We start from the raw sequence: 20,861 nt of genomic DNA, 5'->3' as shown, positions 1-20,861 counted from the left end.
TTTGATTGTGTGAAAGTTGATCATACAAATTAGGTCATTCTTGTCACAGCCAACTAAAACAGAGTCATGAGGCCAGGGGAAAAAGCACTCAGGGCACATATAACATTGCTCAAAAAATGTAATTCTCTATAAGCCTGGATGCTGAAACTGCTTGCTATATAACCTTAAACCAGTTTTATATATAATCATTGCTGAAACAACCTGCTACAACTCTTAAAACTAGTTTTACCCACTGCTGTCACTTACCAACCAAAACTTGCCAGCTCCCTAAACTTTCATAGTGCAAATTAATTTTCTCAAAGAACAATACATAACATTTCTCCTTTCTATAAAACCTCCAGTCTCTTTGTTCTTCAGGCATACCAAAGACCACCTAGTCTGCCTGTATGCTCCAAATTGCAATTATTTCTTCCCAAATAAAACATTAAATTTAGACATTCATCTCTACATTTTTATTTTGACTTTGACAATGACTGAATAAACAAGGTAAGGAATAAATGACCTTGCAGCCATTTACTATCTGGATAACCCTCAAACAAGTTACCTAACCTCTGTCAGCCTCATGTTTCTCATACAAGGATAGAAATCCCCTAGGGCTGCCTTGACGCTAAATGGAGAAAATAATAATTAAGAAACAATGAGAATAATAGTAACTAAAAATTATTGTCTCTCTATGCCAGGCATAGTGCTTCACAACCACGTTTTGAGATGATAGGGTTATCCCCATTTTACAAGCAAGGAAACTAAGGCCTGCAGAGCCTTATGAACCTATCCCTCCCTAGTCCCAGAGGTAGTCAATGGTAGAGCTAGGATTCACAGCCAGGACGACTAACTCAGAACCTATATTCCTAAGGATGATTCTGCACTCAGCACATAGTAAGTGCTTGAAAACAGTTATTATGATTATTAATTAGGTTGTAGATCAGGGGTTGGTCAACTTTTTCTGTAAAGAGACAGATAGTGTTTTGATCTCTGTTGCAACCATTCACCTCGTCCATCATAGCATCAAAGCAGGCCACAGGCAATATGTAAAAGAGCATGTTCCAGTAAAACTTTATTTGCAAAAACAGGCGGCGGGCCAGATTTGGCCTGTGGTCCATAATGTACTGACCTCTGTTGATGATGAATAACTAACATTAAGAGATGCTTACTGCATGTTTACTAAAAAGCACAAATTATATAATCCCCTTTTTGTTTTAAAAAGCACACAAGATAGACACCAAACTGAACATAGTTAGCACTAAATAGTAAAATTACTACTAATAATTATCTTCTTCTTTTAGGTTACCTATATTATCCACAATTGTCCATATATTGAATGTTCAGCTTCCAAGACATTGTGGAGTCTTCCAGAAACTAGGTTCTAACTTCAAAGTTGAAAGATGACAATATCAGTAACACCAAAGAAGGTGGGGAATCCTCCACTCAGAAGGGTTTGTTTGGGTGATTTTGTTCCAGGACTCCCCAAAGATGGTGATAAATCTGACAGGTCTCAAAGGTAGCATGGGCAGGTGACAAAAGGTCAGCTCTAATCTCCTTACAGCACACTTCAAATTCTAATTAAATCACCTTCATTTTGGAGATCCCCGCATGACTAAGAAGAAAGATATTTCTTAGAAATGTTCAGATAATTTCATAGAAATGTTCAGATAATCCTAAATTCCTTGCATGACCTGGCTGGTTCTTCCTGTCCTTGGCATATTCTTGTTCCCAGTCTCCTGGGAAGTCCATGCTGTTTCCACACAGAATCAGAGGCTGCCTGCACAGGTAAACAATGAACTCCCACATCTCTGAAATTATCCCACATATATAGATATCCATATATATCTGTATAGATATATCTCTATATATTTTACCTATATATATCTATATAGAGATATTATCTATATAGGTATCTATATATAACTATGTGGGATAATTTCAGAGATGCTGGGTACAACATAATACCTAAAATTCCACCATTAGAGATTAACCAGACCTGCCCCTGGAGGAGGTAATCTTTCTGCTGCTTTTGATCAAGACAGCTTCAATGTTCTACAAAAGCACTTTGAATACAAGACTCTACAGAGGTGTAAGGTGGTGTTAGATCATTTGCCATTTGCTCCTCTGTGCAAGCTTAGGTTTTATTAGGACAGAAGGAAAAGGATGTAGGAAACTGGTTGTCTAAGAGAGTGGGAAACTGGTGGCCCCAAAGACAGAGAATTGAGAGACTCGCCTAGGGCCAGAGATACTCTTTACCCATAAGACAGACTTGCCCAGTGCCAGCACTGGGCAGCTTCTGTCCTCTACACTGCATTCGGCTTTCAGAGCTTCTGATTCTTCTGTCAGAAATTCAGAAACCAGCCAATCAAAGTTGTTTTCACATTTTAGAGAAATAATATACAGACAACCACTTAAGACATTGATAATTTTATCTCTGCTAATAATGGAATCTGAGGCATTCTATCAACTGGCAACACTTTGTCTCAACTCCCTCTGTTTGTTCTATTCACTGGACCATTCTGCTACTGGGCGAGTTTTCCCTCTTCATACAGTTGAACTTGCTAGGTGCCCCAGCTCTAGTCAGAATTCAATATCTGCTTGTTGAATGGACTAGTCTTTTGCACTGTTTTCATTCATTCACTCCATAAGTATCAGTGCCTACTAAATGCCAGTATCATACAGGCACTTTTTCCAAGCAACGGCTCTCCTCTACACGGCAATTCTGCTTAACCTCCCTGAAGCCCTTCTAGATTAATCCCATCTGGGTTGAGCACTTCAGTCACTGCTTGTCTGCTCCAAAGCCTTCAGCATTTCCCCCATTTTCCTGAACATGGGGCACTTCATGGTATTCCTATACAGCTTATGGACAGCAGATGTTTCTGCCTTCCTTGCATCCTCACTGCCCTCTTTTGATAATAGCTACCTGGAGAATTTAAATCTTAAGCAGAGAGATGGGCAGAAAATGTTCAAAGCTTTTTTGATGGCAGCTTCCTGAACAGACTATTCTTCCTCGTAGATCTCAAGAACTGCCTGGTGGTTACTGTCCTTCCACAGGTTCCAGCAGCTACTCCCACAAACCTCAACAAGTGAGCTGGAGTTTCTGCCAGTTTCCTTCTTGAGCTTTTACTTGTGATCTACTCTTAGTATGTAGTTTTTCCCACAGCATACTTTTTCCCACTCTGCTCAATCTGGGCCAGAATCTCCTCTTTGCTTTCAGTGCTAAGCCAACAAAGCATTTGAGCACGTACTTCAGGATGAAGAAGATAAATAGCTTCTCAAAAATTTGTTCTTTAGAGATTAAATATAATCAACAATACTGTTTTCAACTCATTTTTAATAAACTATTTTAAGAGCTTGGAAACAAATAATGAGTCCTCTGATATCAAGATAGTACAAATTAAGAGTCTGAGATGAGAGCTATCAAAGGTAAATGAAGCAAAGTGAGGAATGGGATTTACTGTACTTTATTTTTTAATTCCTTTTTATCCAGAAGACTGTTGTAAGAATAAAATGATATGATGTAAAGTAAATAGCACAGTGCTTGGCACGTGGTAAATGCTCAACAGATGTTATTAACCTGGTTCAAACTTGAAGTGAAATTGACAATGTTTTCAAGTTAACTTAAAACTTTGCAAACATTAAAGTTTCAAGTTAACTTAAAACTTTGCAAACGTTAAAGCATATAGATTTCTAAAGATATAACCACGACTCTCATAGAAATATAATATGAATGCATGTTAGAGATTGTATTTAACTAGTTAATTAATGAAGGGACCAGGAAGATGTTACAACTGTTTCAAAGGAGAATTCAAACATGAGATACACACATACACTGTATAGAATGAATTTATAAACAAATGCAAAAATGGCTTTTACTGAAACTATTGATCCCCCTAAGAACATATTTCATTTGCATATCTATACATAAAAATCATTTGCATCGATATCCGTTACCTGCAATTTACAGAGTTTTAAAATAGCTCTACTACACCGAAAAGCGCAAACACCATAGAATCTCGTAGCCCAGAATGATGTGATTTAGGCATAGTTTTCTATGGAAGACACCCAGTAATCCTTTTAATCCATGTCAAAATCTTTTACGATTTTTCTTGACACATGGACCTTAAACAGAAGCGTTTTGCTGAATTAAACCTATTCTCCTTTAAGATAAACTCTTCCCTGATTATAACATTATATATTCAAATTATAAAGCACTTAGATAATAAAGTATAAAGAAAATAAAAATCTTCATAATCCTATCACTCCGAGGTAGTTACTGTTAATGCTTAAAGTATATTCATCCAGTTTTTTCTATGTATTTGTGTGTGCATGAATGGAAATATATTAACTGTTTGCAACCCAGTTTTAATAAACTTGTTATAGAAAGTTATCTATATATATCTCATTGGGTTTATATATTCCACATTGTAATTCACTTTTTTCCTTAAGATCATAAACATTTTTCCTTGTCATCATTTTTAATAGCTACAAAATATTCCATTATATGTTAGAACCATAATTAATAAATCCACCACTATTAGAAATTTAGGTTGTAATCAATTTTTAGTTATTATAAATAAAACAATGCACCTGTCTTCTGACAACCTTTTTCTTGAAGTGGTACCGTTTTGCTGAAAAAGCCAAACATCTCACAAACATAGTGAATTACATGTAATTACACGTAAAAGAGAATTACAATAAAACGCAATGTCTGAGTTTCCAGAGGATGTTGCGATTTCTAGAGCGCCTGATGGCGCCTCTTCTGCTTTAGCTCACAAGCCTACCTATTGCATCAGTGGCAGATGGGGATTTGAATTAGAACCGGAATTATCAGCTACCCAGAACAACCACCCTTGTCACTTTCCTGAGACACCATGAAGATTTAGTCACATTTGGAAGTTAAAAATAAAAACTAAGATCATCATGAGCTTTGACAGTCAAGGCCATTTAATTCGAGATAATTTTTAATACAAACATGTCTATAAGGAAAAAGTACATTATTTAGGGCTTAGTTTCTTAGAATGAAGAGCCTGAGGAAATGGAGAAAATAGCTTAAGGTGGGTAACAAATTGTCAAATTTTTTTCTTGATTTTCAAACCTTGAATTTTATTTGATTAGAAACAGTAACATATCATTAGGAGCATGACATGAAACAACTGGCTCTTCTCATAAGAATATCAGATTCAAGGAGAGGGTATAGCTCAGAGGTAGAGCACTGGACTGCAGATCAAGAATATCAGCTTCAGTTCAGCAGTCTTCATTTTAAAGATTTGAAAAGGGTCAAGAGAAATTATTAAAATGTAAGAGAAAGTATCCAAAGCCCTACAAGCTGCCATTTTTTTTTTTTTTTTTTTTTGAGGCGGAGTCTCGCTCTGTCGCCCGGACTGGAGTGCAGTGGCCAGATCTCAGCTCACTGCAAGTTCCGCCTCCTGGGTTTACGCCATTCTCCTGCCTCAGCCTCCCAAGTAGCTGGGACTACAGGCGCCCGCCACCTCGCCCGGCTAGTTTTTTTTTGTATTTTTAGTAGAGACGGGGTTTCACCGTGTTAGCCAGGATGGTCTCGATCTCCTGACCTCGTGATCCGCCCGTCTCGGCCTCCCAAAGTGCTGGGATTACAGGCTTGAGCCACCGCGCCCGGCCTAAGCTGCCATTTAAACGAAGTGGTTGTTGAACTTGACTCAGAGTAGTGCTCAATATTTGCTGAATAGTAGAGATAAGAAAAAATTGACACTTAGCTGTGTGATTTTCAAGGGGATGGGAATCACTTAAGCTAGTGCCTTCATTTTAATTTGTGAAGTCTACCACCTTTTCCAACTATTCAAAGATAATGTAAGAAAAACACTGACCATTTTATTCTCTTTCGATAGAGAATGGACTTTCCCCATCAAAAAGGCTTCAACTGGAGCCACAGAGTTTGGTTTGGACTAAGAAAAATACTTTTATAATAATGATCAGATAATTGCAACAAGCTGCAGAGGGGACTTGTAGAAACTATATCCATAGAAACCTCCAAAAATAGTATAAACAGTATAGGGATCAGTATAGGGATCCCATAGAAATAAAATCTCTTTCAAAAAACAGGAAGTAGACCAGATTTGATATTCAGGTCTTCCCTAGCTCTAGAAGGAAATGGAGTAGATTTTTGCATGTATATGATAAATTGCTGGTTTCTCTAAAATAGATGCAATGGTAGATTGAAGTTTACTACCTACTGCTCAAATGAAAAGTACGTATGATGTAAAATCAGGCAATAACAATCTGGCAACATTAGTGTGCCTACCATGTGCCAACCATGACTCAGGTAGACAATACCAACTTGGCCACTGTCAGAGACAGAACACTCAATGGGATGGATGGTAGGACTGAGATAAAGTGATAATTCTCTTGGTGTTACATTCCTTCTTGCCATTTCTGGAAAAATCCAAGCCACAGAAACTACCCCATGGTGTTGATGCCTCCCAATAGTGACACAGAATCTCACTATTTCTTTGGTATGCCTCGTCACTCTTTAGTGTTCAGCACTGTTTACTATTCAGTCCATTCCATTCAACTTTTAAATACATATTATTTGTCAGGCACTTTACAAAGTACAAGAAATACCAAAAGCACTTGTACTGCTGACTGATACCTAGATTCTGTAAATGAACAGGTCTTCCCTCACTTCTTCTCATACTCCCTCATGCAAAATACCTTACCGTGTAAAAAGGATAGTCACGTTTCCCTTCACATAGAATCTGAGCATGGCTATGTAGTTTTTTTAAAACATAGGGTATGGGAAAAAATAAAATCTAGCACAGGACAGGGACAAGTAATAATAACATAAACATGCTGACTCCTTGATTCTAACAACCAAACTATAAGATGGAAATTCTGTTTTGCTTAAAATCTCTATCCATACCATTAATTTTTTGCTTCCAATGCAGCACATAAACCCCTACTTTTGATAATTAGGAGAGTTACCTAAGTATGATAGCATTTCTTTCAAAACAAAGTTTAAGGGAATACGGAAAAGGTGAAACAGGGACAGTGAGCATTTCTCAGAAGCAGCAAATTCATGCTGGAAATTGGCCTCTTACCTTCAAAGAACTGCTGCAGGGCCTCATTTTCGCCTACCACATCCATGGTGCTGTAGTCCTAGTACTACTTCCTTGTAAAACAATGGTTATCAGACCTCAGGAAGTAAGTACTGTCGTTTTGATTCGAAGCCTACGAATGCTCTTGAAAAATCATTTTCTTTTTATTGGAGCGAAGCATATCTTCGGCCATCAAATTGTGCCCGGAAAGACGGTTGAGTTTTCAAATGTGATTATAAAACTGGAAGGATATGCAACCATGCATTTTTAAAAAAATTCATGAAGAGGGAAGAGGTAGCAAATTCATCTGTCCTAATATAGGGAACTGTTTCTACTCTGCTTTTCGTCTTTAAGGACCTTTGTCCTTAGTGACACATGTAATTACATAAATGGGCAATAAATACATAGTCTTATCTCTTATTTGTCCTTTTACATCGATATATTTATATCTCCACCTTTATCAACTAGATCCATTTAGCTACCACCAATAAAAGATACTTATTTTTTTAATCTAGAAAAAAAGGGATAAATCAATATAATTACTTTTGATACCTATAATCACAGGTAATTTTAAAAGTCTTGTGCTAATGAAAAGTTAGAATTTCTTAAGTATTTCTAAACTTACAGCAAAAACTTAAATTCCTTAATACATACCTGTTCCATTTCCTCTAGAGCTTATTTGCTTCCAAAGTATAAACCATAAAGTATGAGAAGTCTCTCTAACAAGCAACAAAAACTGCATTACCAATTTAATAATTCTTATAGTTGAGTCACTAGTAGCTGGATTCACTCGTAAATATAAAACCATACCCAAATAAATGTTTTGTTTTCACTGCTTAGCTATAATTCATTTAATAATAGCCTAAGAAAATACAATTAGGAAATTAAATTATCCTTTCAGCCCCTTCCTTTTCTCTTTTTCCCAACTTTCTATTTGGAAAAAAATAGAATAGTACTGTAAAATATCTATATACTCTTCACCTACACTTACCAATTATTGACTCTCTCTTATATATATATATATATATATATATATGAGACAGAGTGGTAGCAGTGGATATGGATATGTGTGTGGATATGGATGTGTGATATATATATAAATAAATATATAATTATATAAAAATATATATAACATATAATATATATAATTATATATTTTTATTTTAATAAAAATATATTTATATTATATACATCTATATTTATATATATACATATAATACATATATAATTATATATGTATATATTTCAAAAAACAGAAGGTAGACCAGATTTGATATTGATATGGAGAGAGATATATATATCTCCATATCCTTCCTTTGGCTGAACCACTTGAAAATAAGTTGGTGACATCTTGACACGTCACCCTTAAATAACCCAGTATGTCCCAACAATAAGGACATTTTCCCAATCACAATCTCATTATTATACCAAAGAAATGTAAAATTATCATCTCATATATAATTTTTGTATGCCTAGTATGGTGCAAGAGGAGATTCGAAAACAGGCTGAAGAAGAATGGTGGTAGTTTATTTCTAATTTTTATGGATACATAATAGTTGTATATATTTATGTACCCTTAAATAACTCAGTATATGTGTCCCAACAGTAAGGACATTTTCCCACACAATCACAGTATCATTATTATACCAAAGAAATGTAATATTATCACCTCATATATAATTTCTTCCAGTCTCCAAAATATTTTTTGTGGTTTTTGATTTCTGGTTAAGGATCCAATGGATGTCCATGCACTGCCTTTGCTTACGTCTTTTAAAACATAGAACAGCCCCCTTGTCATTTTGATTTGTGCTCTTCATGATTTTGACTTTTTTCTATAGTCCAGGCTCATTGCCTTGCAGAATACCCATTTTCCAAATTTGTCTATTGTTTCATTACTAGAATTAGTAGGTGACATAATTCCGAATATATATTTTAAAATTTTACACACATATACTGTTATTTGAAAAATGAGCAAACTAAGTTTAGCTTCGAAAAGGTTTAGGAGCTTCTTTTGACGGTCACACTGGCCCTCAGATCTATAAGTAAAATCATCAAGTTGTTTAAAGAAATGAATTTTCAACAATTATGTGAAGCTGTCTGCTGGGTGCAGGAAATAAAAATATGAATAAATAATAGTCCCTGCCCTCCATAAACTGAAATCTAGGGCATGAGAAAAACACAAGTGACTGTAACTCAGGGCAGACTGATAGCTGGGAAGATGTCTCAAGAGAACAGAGAAAGGAGAGTAACTGAATCTGGGAGGATCTGGAAAGGTGCCACAAAGAACTAGGATGTGAATACACTTAAACAGTGGGTAGGGTTTTTTTTGAATTTTATTTTTTTAATTAACAAATAATAATTGCCCATATTCATGGGGTACACAATGATACTTCCATACATATAATGTGTAGTGATCAGATCAGGGTAATTAGCATATCCACCATCTCAAACATTTATCATTTCTTTATGTTGGAAACATTCAACATCCTCCTTCCAGCTATTTGAAACTACACATTATTGTTAACTACAGTCATCCTACAGTGGTACAGGATATATAAAACAATAGGTATGTTTCTTAAAACATGAGCAATGGCTTGGAAGACAGAGAGCACAGGTACAGAGATTGTATGCCTAGTATGGTGCGAGAGGAGATTGGAAAACAGGCTGAAGAAGAATGGTGGTAGTTTGTTTCTAGTTTTTATGGATACATAATAGTTGTACATATTTATGGGGTACATATATTTTGATACAAACATACAATGTGTAATGATCAAATCAGGGTAATTGGGGTACCCATCACCTCAAACATTTATCATTTGTGTTGGGAAGATTCCAAATCCACTCCTTTATTGTGAAATATATAATAAATTATTGTTAACTGTATTTACCCTGTTGTGCTACCAAACACTAGACCACATTCCTTCTATATATTTTTGCACCCATTATCCAACCCCTCTTTATCCTCCCATCCCGCAACCCCCATAACTCTTCCCAGCTTCTGCTAGCCTCCATTGTATTCACTACCTATAGTGGTAGATTCTGAATGTAATTGATTCCATGCATATTCATTCTAAGTGTATTTACTGCCAGTTTCCTCTGGGTGGGTGTGAGGCATGATACAATCCCATTTAACTTAGAGAGATCTCTGTGGCTGAATGTGTTGGCTGGGGCAATAACCAAAGTTTAAGCATTTTAAGAAGCTACTGCAAAATCCAGGTAGGCTGTAGTAAAGCCTGAAGTAAGATGACGTAGAACAAAGCACTGGTTACTGGCTGGATGTAGGGAGCAAGGATGAAGTCAATTTTTTTTTTTAAGGATTTATATGCCTGTAGGTAAAATACGAATTAAGATGCCTAAAACATGTAGCCTCTGGCTAACCCTAGACTCCAAGAGAAGCTCCCAGCCAAGTCTCCTGGAGGCCACTGGAAATAAGTCATCACACTATAATCCACTGCCAAGTAATGATTCTGGATCCCGTCCACCAATTCACCCACAGACTTCATGTTCTCAGCAGCACAGTGATGTGACAGGAAGCATCACAGACATGAGATTTCATTTAATGGCCTGAGAAGCTAAGGTCAGAATTGGGGTTCCAAATTGAAATACTTCCAAGGCCTGGCAGGTGAGTCAAGTGGGTCCCTTAACCTTGGTGTCAGGGAGACAATCCAGGGTGGTGGGCCATAGAGCAAACCTGGGAGTGCATACCGAGCAAGGTTGTAGCCACCCGACAAGTGGAGTCACTCAACTTCACCCAAGTGTTGTCATTCAAGAATGTGGGCTCAGTGTTGTCAAAACAGCACATTTTAAAAGAGCAGCTTGATATGCAGATTTTAGATATCCTCATTTTTAAATGCTGGCAGTTGTTTAAAAACAAGATGGACAAACAGAAAAATAAACCAAAACACTGTCAAGGACAAATAGCACATTGTACGAAAACACAATGGAGCCCACAAGATGCAACCTTGGTGCCGAGATCTGCGGAAAGTGAAGAGAATTGAGAAGGAAGTTGTTGGGAAGACTAGAAAATCTACTAATCAGAGTCCAGAGCACTCCGCTAAGAGCACAATCCAGCTGGTGGAAATGGGATTTAAGTGGAAATTCCTCCCTCGGTGAGTAACAAATATGATGCGTATTTCCCTGATTACGGTTTTTACGTCTCTTACATTTTCCAACTCTCTTGATATCCCCATTTTGCAGATTTGGTAGAGAATCATCCTCTTGAATAGTAATCTACTTTAGCTCTGGTTTCGGTTTGCTTTGGTATTGACATTTCCTAGAGAGCTCCAATAGATAAACAGATAAAACCTGAGCTGCTGTGGTTAAGTCTAGGGATGTGGTGATGAGATCCCTGTATCCCTCTTGAGACTGTCCCTGAGACCTGTAGCTCTAGAATCTAATCCTCATGACCTCTGACGTTCCTCCAGAAGTAAACTGTGTGTTAACTTGTGCTCCCTTGAGAAGCTCCCTTTAGGAAGGGTTTCAATTCTTCTAATATTTTAGCAAGTTTACTCCTCTTCTACAGTTTTTTTTGTTGTTGTTGTTTTAGTTTTGCAGATTTTCATTAAGTTTTTAAAAGCTGACTTTCATTGTTATTTCTCTGTTAACAACTATCACTATGAAAAGTTGACTCTATTGAGTTTGGGTTTTCTATTTTCTTTTTTTTTTTTTTTTTTTTGAGACGGAGTTTCATTCTTGTTGCCCAGGCAGAGTGCAATGGCGCAATCTCTACTCACCACAACCTCTGCCTCCCGGGTTCAAGTGATTCTCTTGCCTCAGCCTCTCAAGTAGCTGGGACTACAGGCATGCGCCATCACACTTGGATAATTTTGTGTTTTTAGTACAGACAGGGTTTCTCCATGTTGCTCACGCTGGTCTCGAACTCCCAACCTCAGGGGATCCGCCCACCTCAGCCAAAGTGCTGCGATTACAGGCATGAGCCACTGCGCCCAGCCAGTTTGCTTTTTTTTTTTTTTTCCTAAATGCAATGGGAAGCCACTAAAAGGGCTTTAAGCAGGGAAGTGACATTATCTGGTTTTCATTTTATAAAGATCCCTGTGGCTGCCGTCAGTGATTTTAGGAGGGCAGAAGTGGATGCAAGGACAGCAGACATTAGTGCAGGAGTTCAGGTGAAAGATGGTAATAGCTTGGACAGAGTGGTAGCAGTGGACATGGACGGAAGTGGACAGATTTAAGATGTCTCGGAGACAGCTGATGGAATTTGCTGACAACTAGATTAGGAGTGACAATGACAAATAAAGGAATCTAGAATAGCCCCAGAATTTTGCTTAAGAAACTGAGAATTCAGCCATGGCAGATTTGTTAAGCACAAAAGTTAAACGCAAATACAAATTCACACAGCATTGGACTCTCTTAAGCAGTGTCTTATAAGAAAAACATTTTATCTAGGGAAAAATGCAACAACAAAAACCTTTGAAAACAAAAGCCTATGAACAAAAGCAGACCCGTTTTAGGCTCTGGATGCACAAAACAAACACATAGAATTCTTGTGGCGGCGATGGGAGGAAGTGAAGAGCTAACAGGTTGCAAGTTATTTTAAGGACTTTCAGAAACCAAATCTTGTTCTTCCAGTGTGGATGCTTAGTCAAAGACTGTAAATTGTCTTCAAGCTGAGAGAAACCATGAAGAAAGAGGACTGGCGACCTACCTGACTTTCCGTTTTTGGGAGCCAAACCTAGACCAGAATGTAGGTCTGAGTGACTCCCAATCCAGAGCTGTCTCCATTAGGCCAGGCTCTCACCCTAGCTCCAAACCAATTTTTAAAAACTTGTCCAAGAGTCTTCCTCTTCTTTAGAATTGGTCATCTTGGCAATTAAACTCAGTGTAGAAACACTCTCCTGAACATAATCAGCATGCTGGTTCTTCCTCTTCTGTTGCCTTGCTCTTCCTAACAGCTCCTCCTTTCATCTTTGCAGGCTTCTTCTCGGCCATAGGAACTCAAGGCTCAGTGCTGTACTTCATCTCCAGTGTCTCTAAAGCGCCCATCTGATCCCATGGCTAACTACTCCCCAGATTATCTCCCGGACTGACCTTACTGAATTTAGACTTGTATTTCCAATACCTACTTAACATATCCATTTTGATGCTCAGTGGGCACCTCAGACTTGATGTGTCAAACACTGAAATTCTGTCTCTGTTATGCACGTACCCAAACTTTCCCCCACCATGTATTTCCCCATCTCAGTAAATTGCAATAGCTCAAGTCAAAAGCCTAAGATTCAGACCTGAATTCTTTCCTTTCCTCCCTCTCAAATCCAATTCATCAACAATCTTGTTACCTTTTATTTTTTGTTTTGGAATGAAGGCATATATAACTGGGGTAATAATAATGCTTGATTCATAATTAACCACTGATGTTCCATGCATAACTCTTATTCATTTGTCATGCATTTATTTTATTTTTGAATTTTTTTTTTTTAGAGAAGGGCACGGTCTCACTACGTTGCCCAGGTTGGAATATAGTAGCTATTCACAGGTGAAATCATAGCACACTACAGCCTTGAACTCCTGGCCTCAAGGGATCTTCCCACCTCAGACTCCCAAGTAGCTGGGACTACAGGCACCCACCACTACACCCAGTTCATGTACTTACTTTTAATGACAAATGAACCACCCAAAAACCCACCACTTCACCCACGGACTAAAACATTACCAGTGACTTACTCATAGATTTGCTCCTCCTCTACCTCTCCCACACCCAGAGGTAACACTATCTTGAACTTTATTACTACTTTTTAAAAGTTTTGTCACATATGACAATGTCTAAACAGCTGTTCAGTTTTAGTTGTTCTTGACTTTTATGAGAAAAGTGTTATATATAGTTTTCTCAGAATTGCTTTTTCATTCTGAGTTATTGTGCTGCAAGTAGCTGGTATTCATTCATTTTGCTGCCATGTAATTGTCATTCATTCTGTGAACACATTGCACCTTCCTACAAATGGACATTTTAATTTATTCCAGAATATTCTTATATGTGTGATCTGGGGGATTTTGTACAAGCATTTCTCAAGCATATACTGAGAAATGAAATAGCTGACCCATGGGTATACACTTTTTTTTTTTAAATACGATCTTACTCTGTGACCCAGCATAGAGTGCAGTGGCACAATCATGATTCACTGCAGCCTCAACCTCCTGGGCTTAAGCAATCCTCCCACCTCAGCTTCCCAAGTAGCTGGGACCATAGGCATGCACCACCATGCCCAGCTAATTAAAAAAAGTTTTATACAGATGTGGTCTCCCTGTGTTGCCCAAGCTGGTCTTGAACTCTTGGGCTCAAGTGATCCTCCTACCTCAGCCTCCCAAAGAAGAGGCATGAGCCACTGGGCCTGGCCCAACTTTTCTAGTTAACGGTTTTTCACAGTGGATATAGCAATTGATAACCCCACCCCCATCAGCAATATGTGAGTGATACTATTAACTAAAACCCTCTCCAAAACTTGACTTTATTGTGTTTCATTTTTGCCAATCGAATGAATTTGAACATGTCATTGTCATCTTGATTTACATTTTCCTGACTGAGAGATGAAAATCCTCTTAATATGCTTATTGGCCAATATGCACTTTTAATTGTGTGGAAGGCCTGGTTCAGTCTTCTGCCTATTTTTCTGTGACACTGTCCTTTTCTGTTGGTTTGTAGAATTTCTGTATACATTCTTTATACTAAGCTATTACTGGTTATAAATGTTGCAGATACCACTTCACAGTTTGTAGTTTGGCTTTATTTTTTATTTTTTTTTAGAGACAAGGTCTCCCTATGTTGCCCAAGTTGGACTTGAACTTCTGGGCTCAAGCAATCTTCCCACCACATCCTCCCAAGTTGATGGACACAATGTGTGTGTGTGTGTGTGTGTGTGTGTGTAACGGAGTCTCCCTATTTTGTGTGTGTGTGTGTGTGTATGGAAACGGAGTCTCCCTATTTTGCCCAGGTCCGTCTCGAACTCCTGGGCTCAAGCGGCTCAAGTAATCCTTCTGCCTCTGACTCCCAAAGTGCTGGGATTACAGGTATGAGACACAATGCCTAACCACTGATGCACAATTTCTAAATTAAGAATTTATAATATAGTGTAACTTATTTTCTTTTATAGTTATCTTCTATGTTTTTTTTTCTGCTTCTAGTTTAAGAAGTTCTTCCTAAAAGGAGTAGGATCAGGAAGATAATCACTTACATTTTCTAAATATATTTCAATTACATTTTAATCTATAATTCCACATATATTTTCTACATCAAGTCATCATCCTGTTGCATTAATTTTAAAGAGCATGTTTCTAGTGTATAAGGTTGAAAAGCATTCTTCCCCTTATAGATTACTAAAGATTTATTATTAATGGGTATATTGATTTTCCTTAGTCTTACTTTTTATTTATCCTTTTTCAGTCATCCACAAACTTTTTCTGAGTATTTGATTACCTTTCTTTCAAATCTCTTACAGCATCTCCTGGATTTGTTTCTCTTTTTAATTAGGTACTTTCTCCAAAAGCGGTTTTAGTTTGTATAGGAAAATCTTCTGAAGCCTTGACGGTACATATTCTTATTAATGCCCTCACATTAGAATAACTATTTTCAGAACATAAAATTCTAGGTTCAAAGTTTTTTTCATGTTCAATTTCACATTCTTGAGCTGGGCGTGGTAATGATGGTTTTTACCATAACATACTCCAATGTCCTTTTGTCTGTGGGCTCCCACCCAACCTGGTGGCCGAAGTCTTCTACAGGTAAGATTGACCAAACCTCTAAACAGGACGGAAAAAAATGTTATCTTCAGAAAACCAGCTCTCTTATACACTGCTGCTGTGAATACAAATTGATTAACTTTTCTGGATGGCAATCTAGCAATGCAGATCAAACATTTAAAAATACATATATATACACATATAAATACATATATATATATCTTGACACAACAATTTTATCTCCAGGCATCCACATGAAAGAACTCAACTGTTCAAAAGTGCACAGATAAGGATACTCGTCAAGCATTATAACATGAAAAATAAACTGAAAACCACCTCATCTCCAAACACAATTAAATTATGTTAAAATTCTATAAACAGGGATTAGGATGTGTAGGTTTACCCAAAGGAAAATGTATTTAATGTTTAGGTTTAAAAAGCAAAAAAAAAGCCTACTTTTTGTTTCAAAAATATGCATATGTAAGTAGAAAATATCTGAAAGCTGAAAGGCTACTCTCCAAAAATATTAACAGCAGCTTTCTCTAAACAGAGACTAAAGTGGTTTCTCATTTTTTCTTTTTGCTGTTCTATACTTATTATATTTCTACCACAAACCTCTTGTTATAATTTCTCCAGTAGAGTCAGTTTTACAATTTGGAATGCAGAGGTCAAGTGGTTCTATAATCAGTGTATACTTCACACGTACCATTCTTTCAACCTACACCCCTTTAAACCCCTTTGACAGACATCAAACTCATTTACATCTATGTCCCTCTAACGTCAATATAGTGGTTAACACATATAAAACATGAATACACTACACCAAGACGCTCAGGAATACATCTCTGGGATACAATTTGACTGCCTTCTATTATATTTTAATGAATCACCAAAATAAAGGGATTCTTTCAATTACAGAAGCAGAATAATTAAAATAGTAACTTTCAAACTTTGTAGCAGCAGAATTATTTCTTCAAACATAATCTTTTTGAAACCCAATATAGAAAACAGACAAAAATAAAGCCATTCTAGAGGTGGGGGCCTTGGAAAGTGAGTGCTGTCCACTCAGACGTCTTCCTTGCCTCTCACAAGGAAGGAAGCTACTGTGTAGTTTGAAAATTACTATTTAATACATTCTGCTAACCCTAAATGCCATGTCAGAGCTAGAAGAGAAAATGTACACACATTCCAATCTAACATTTATTTCAGGTTTTTTTTTTTTTGAAACTATAAATTACATTCACTAGTACACCTGTAATTCTTCATAGTGTGTTCAACTAAAGAATAAGCAAACACAGCATAGATCAGTTTAAAAGAAATCATGGTACTTCTTAGAGCAATTTGCAAAAGGGGAAAAAAGTCTTAGGCCCACTCCTTGGAAATAAATATCAAGTAACCATAAAAATATTCAGCCATTTCTCAGTTATTCAGAGAGTTCAGGCATGGTCCCACGCAGAACATCAGAGTTCCTCTTTGAAATAACCCAGCTTTGCCAATGACATCTCTTTTCTCAACTGCATAACTTCCCAAAACATCTGATCAACTATACAAATAGAAAAGAGAGATATTTAAATCATAAAATACCATCTTCATTATTTTTAATGTTTCGCTGAAAACTTAAGTTAGCTGAAATGTCAACTGCATCAACTGCGTATTTTCTAAAGATGTACCTACATTTTTTCAATAATTCACATAAGCTTTTCCACAGACTTGTGACCATCCCAGTTTTATCAATAAAGCAAGCCACCAGTTTTGTCATAATTATTCGTTAAATATGTCAGAGATGATCATTTTAGCCCCAGTAAAGGTAGACATCCAGCATCCTGAGTAAATGTCAATGCTGTCACCTTCATGAAGTGAGTACACTCAATGCTCAATTATTCGAGTTATTCTCTAACTTACGAATCTTCTTGCTCTAGTTTGTTATATCGTGGCCATTTTACTCTTCATTAACACTAACAGAGGGTGAAGGGGAAAAAAAGAAAACAAGACAATCCAGAAAACTCAGTAACACTGTTTGTGAGTAATAACAGAAAGGTTTTGCGTATGGCTCAAATTAGAAATAAAAATGCATGTGGAAGATGAATTGCAAATTCAATTACCTATACTTTTGTAAGTTCCCACTGTAAGTGGAAAAATGTTGGCTCCTTATTTCAGACAATAAAAGGTCTTCCTTTGATATATGATCAGATTATATTCATTTAGATCAATGGTTCTCAATCATGGAAGATTCCACCAGTACCACTACCACCACTTCTCATCCCTGGCCGCTCCAGGGTACATTTGGCAATTAATAGATACATTTTTCACTGTCCCATCTCGGGGGTACTACAGGTATCTAATGAATAAAAGCTAGGGATGCTATTAAACACCCCACAAATGCACAAGACAGTCCCCACAACAAAGAATTATCCAGCTCAAAATGTCACTAGCACCAACGTCAAGAAATTCTGCTTTAGATTTAGCTGCCCTAAATCTTTTGTTGGCACAAGGCACATACAATAAACAGATTTTAAGACTAATACCTGTTTACAACAAACACAGTCAATGATGTGTACTAAATATCATAAAGTGGACGAGTGATAGAAACTAGAGAAGATATACTACTTTTATTATCACCCTCACCATTCATTACTCGTAACACTTTCTTTCTATTTTCATAAAGTAAATTATCTGTCTTTCCTACAAACTTCTCATTTAAACAAACAAGAATATTATAGTCTTGGCAATTATATTTAACATAAATTTTCTGTTATCTGGCTTAAATTATATTATCCATCTACAGGTATTCAAATATATTTCAGTTTTATTAAAGTCAAAAAAGTATTATACAGTTTAAAGACTGTTTGTATGTTACTAAGCCTTTTGAAATTCAACATTAATTAGGTTATCAGGTCATTAGGTTAACAGGTTTTATCACTATTGTTTTAGGCATTAAAATCCAACTATATGGGATTTTAAAGAAATATGACATTTTTCAACATACCAGACCTTGAGAAAGGCTAAACTAAGTTTTTATCAGCATGACTAACTTCTCCATAGAATCAAGATTCACTGGTTTACATGACTGAAAGATGGTAGACTTCTACCAGTGTTTGAGCAAGATAATATTTTCAGTGCCTAAAAAATATAAACAGGGAAATTTCATAAAACTTTAAATACAAACTGGCATAGACTTGTCTCTAGCCCAGTATCTGCTATTTTCATTTTTATGCAATCATTTGTGCTCGAGAGATACTGCTTTGGAGTTGTCAGGCCATATTAGTTTTTATGCCTGATATTTAAGATATTTAGCTATAAAGCCATATAAAAGTGTATTAAAAATATTAACACACGTGCATGAGGTTGGTTCTCCTGGATATATCACCTGCATGTTTCTGCTGATTTAGAATATGGCAATCTTTATTCCATTTAGAATTATCCTCATGACTACTTTATTAATTCACACGCAAAAAATAGAAAATACAGGGAAAACTTAATTGTGAGCTCCATCATGGTTTCCATCAATTAAAATAAATCTGATCACTTTGTCGGCCTCATTTTCATCTCTTAAAGAGTCAATACAATGAGCTGGGAACTCTCTTCTCATTTACCATCTGGTTTATTATACACCACTTAGGAGTTAAAACTGACCCTGCTTAAAATTCAAAATTAAGAGTAAAATGAGGCAAATAAAATAATTAAACACAGTATTTTTCTAAAAGACATTTGTTCCCAAATTCTCCACAAATTTTATTAGAACTATATATGGGATTCAACATAAATGTACCAACAATAAAGCTGATATGAGCATTACTACTACGTCCTATACTTTTTGCTGAACTTTCATGTAAAGATTTATACTGAGTCAAGAACACTCACCATCCTGCTGTTTCACGAGTCCCTGCTGAATGTATCGAATGTATGTAAAAAAGTTACATACAGAAGTGATCTAGGCCAAATGGAGAAAATGTCATGAACGGTCAAATGTCTCATATCAAAGCAAGCTTTATTAAAATTCATGGTTAAGTCACTTACCCTGTATCTGCAAAAAGGAGAAATATAATAATAGTTGCTTGAGTCCCCTAATTTAATTCTGTGTTTACAGGACTTACTCTGGCCAGTGAGAGCACATTTTCTGTGAAATAATGATAAATTTCAGTTTTTTGAAATTAAAAGCATTTGCCCCTACCTTCTGTACAAGTTACCTATTCATTCAGTTAGATGACAAATATTTGAGAACCTACTGTGTACCAGGCACAGTTCTAGATGCTGGGCTACAGTGATGAAACGGACAAAGACTATGCCCTTGTGAGACTTACATTCTATTAATAGTGTAAGTTTAATGCCATAATATTAACCATGATTCTAGAAACAGAAACTAGGTGTTTTCCATATATGTCCCATCCTGGAACAAATTTACAAATGAGTAATCAGCTGCAGGACAGCTCTCAGCTTTCCACCAGGATTTCAACTTCTCAGTTGAAAATATCCTCATGATGACTGTTCAAGTCTCAAAGCATGTTAGAGATAGCTTGCAGGGTAATAGTTTCCAGATGGGGTATTTGTTTATTTGGTTGGTTGGTTGCTATACTTGCATTTAATGTGGGACCTAGGGAGAAGTACAAAGGAATAAGCCACCTTATAAAAATACGGAATCTTAACAATCATATAACAAGTTCACTAAATTTCACACCATCCTTTCTATTTGCCTATGACAAAAGCTAAAATTTTACATGAGGGCTTTCTGGCTGGGATTAGGCTATCAGCCTCTTGAGGACAGGGACTTTGATTCATCTTTAAATGCCTGGCACACAGCACACATTCAATGACTGCTGAATGAGTAATGAGCCATCTGTTACCCTATGGCTCCGTGAGATAAGGCTGGCATGTCTATCAGGCCAGACTTGCAGCAGCCCAGCTGTCACCCTCCTAAGCTAGGAACCTGGCTCAATACAACTATCACTCCCCATCAATGCAAAATTAGCATAGCTCTAAGTAAAGTAAGAGGCCAATAGCATTTTATATGACAGTACAAATTACGTAGTAAATATATTAAATCACATTACATTTTAGCGATACCTACAAGAAATATAATACAAATGTGCCTTTATATTAAGAAAACACACAACAATG

At 36.6% G+C, this 20,861-nt stretch overlaps 1 protein-coding gene across 2 annotated transcripts in view; it reads right to left on the bottom strand.

Moving 5' to 3' along the window:
• Positions 1-15,976: 15,976 nt before the first annotated feature.
• Positions 15,977-20,861, bottom strand: part of RAB3IP (RAB3A interacting protein) — a 74,329-nt gene continuing 69,444 nt past the window's right edge. The window contains exons 9-11 of one of the 2 annotated variants that reach the window (XM_011929315.1): positions 19,764-19,863; positions 19,608-19,677; positions 15,977-17,289 (exon numbers count right to left, since the gene is read on the bottom strand). In XM_011929315.1, coding sequence (XP_011784705.1) covers positions 17,207-17,289; positions 19,608-19,677; positions 19,764-19,863 — 253 coding nt within the window. In that variant the 3' untranslated portion in view covers positions 15,977-17,206. The remainder of the gene's footprint in view (positions 17,290-19,607; positions 19,678-19,763; positions 19,864-20,861) is intronic. The other variant, XM_011929316.1, reaches the window with a different exon arrangement.

This window comes from Colobus angolensis, unplaced genomic scaffold, assembly GCF_000951035.1.
Source record: "Colobus angolensis palliatus isolate OR3802 unplaced genomic scaffold, Cang.pa_1.0 Scaffold80, whole genome shotgun sequence".
NCBI lineage: Eukaryota > Metazoa > Chordata > Mammalia > Primates > Cercopithecidae > Colobus > Colobus angolensis.
The sequence above is the reverse complement of the archived record's forward strand: the minus strand, read 5'-3'. Positions and strand labels throughout refer to the sequence as shown.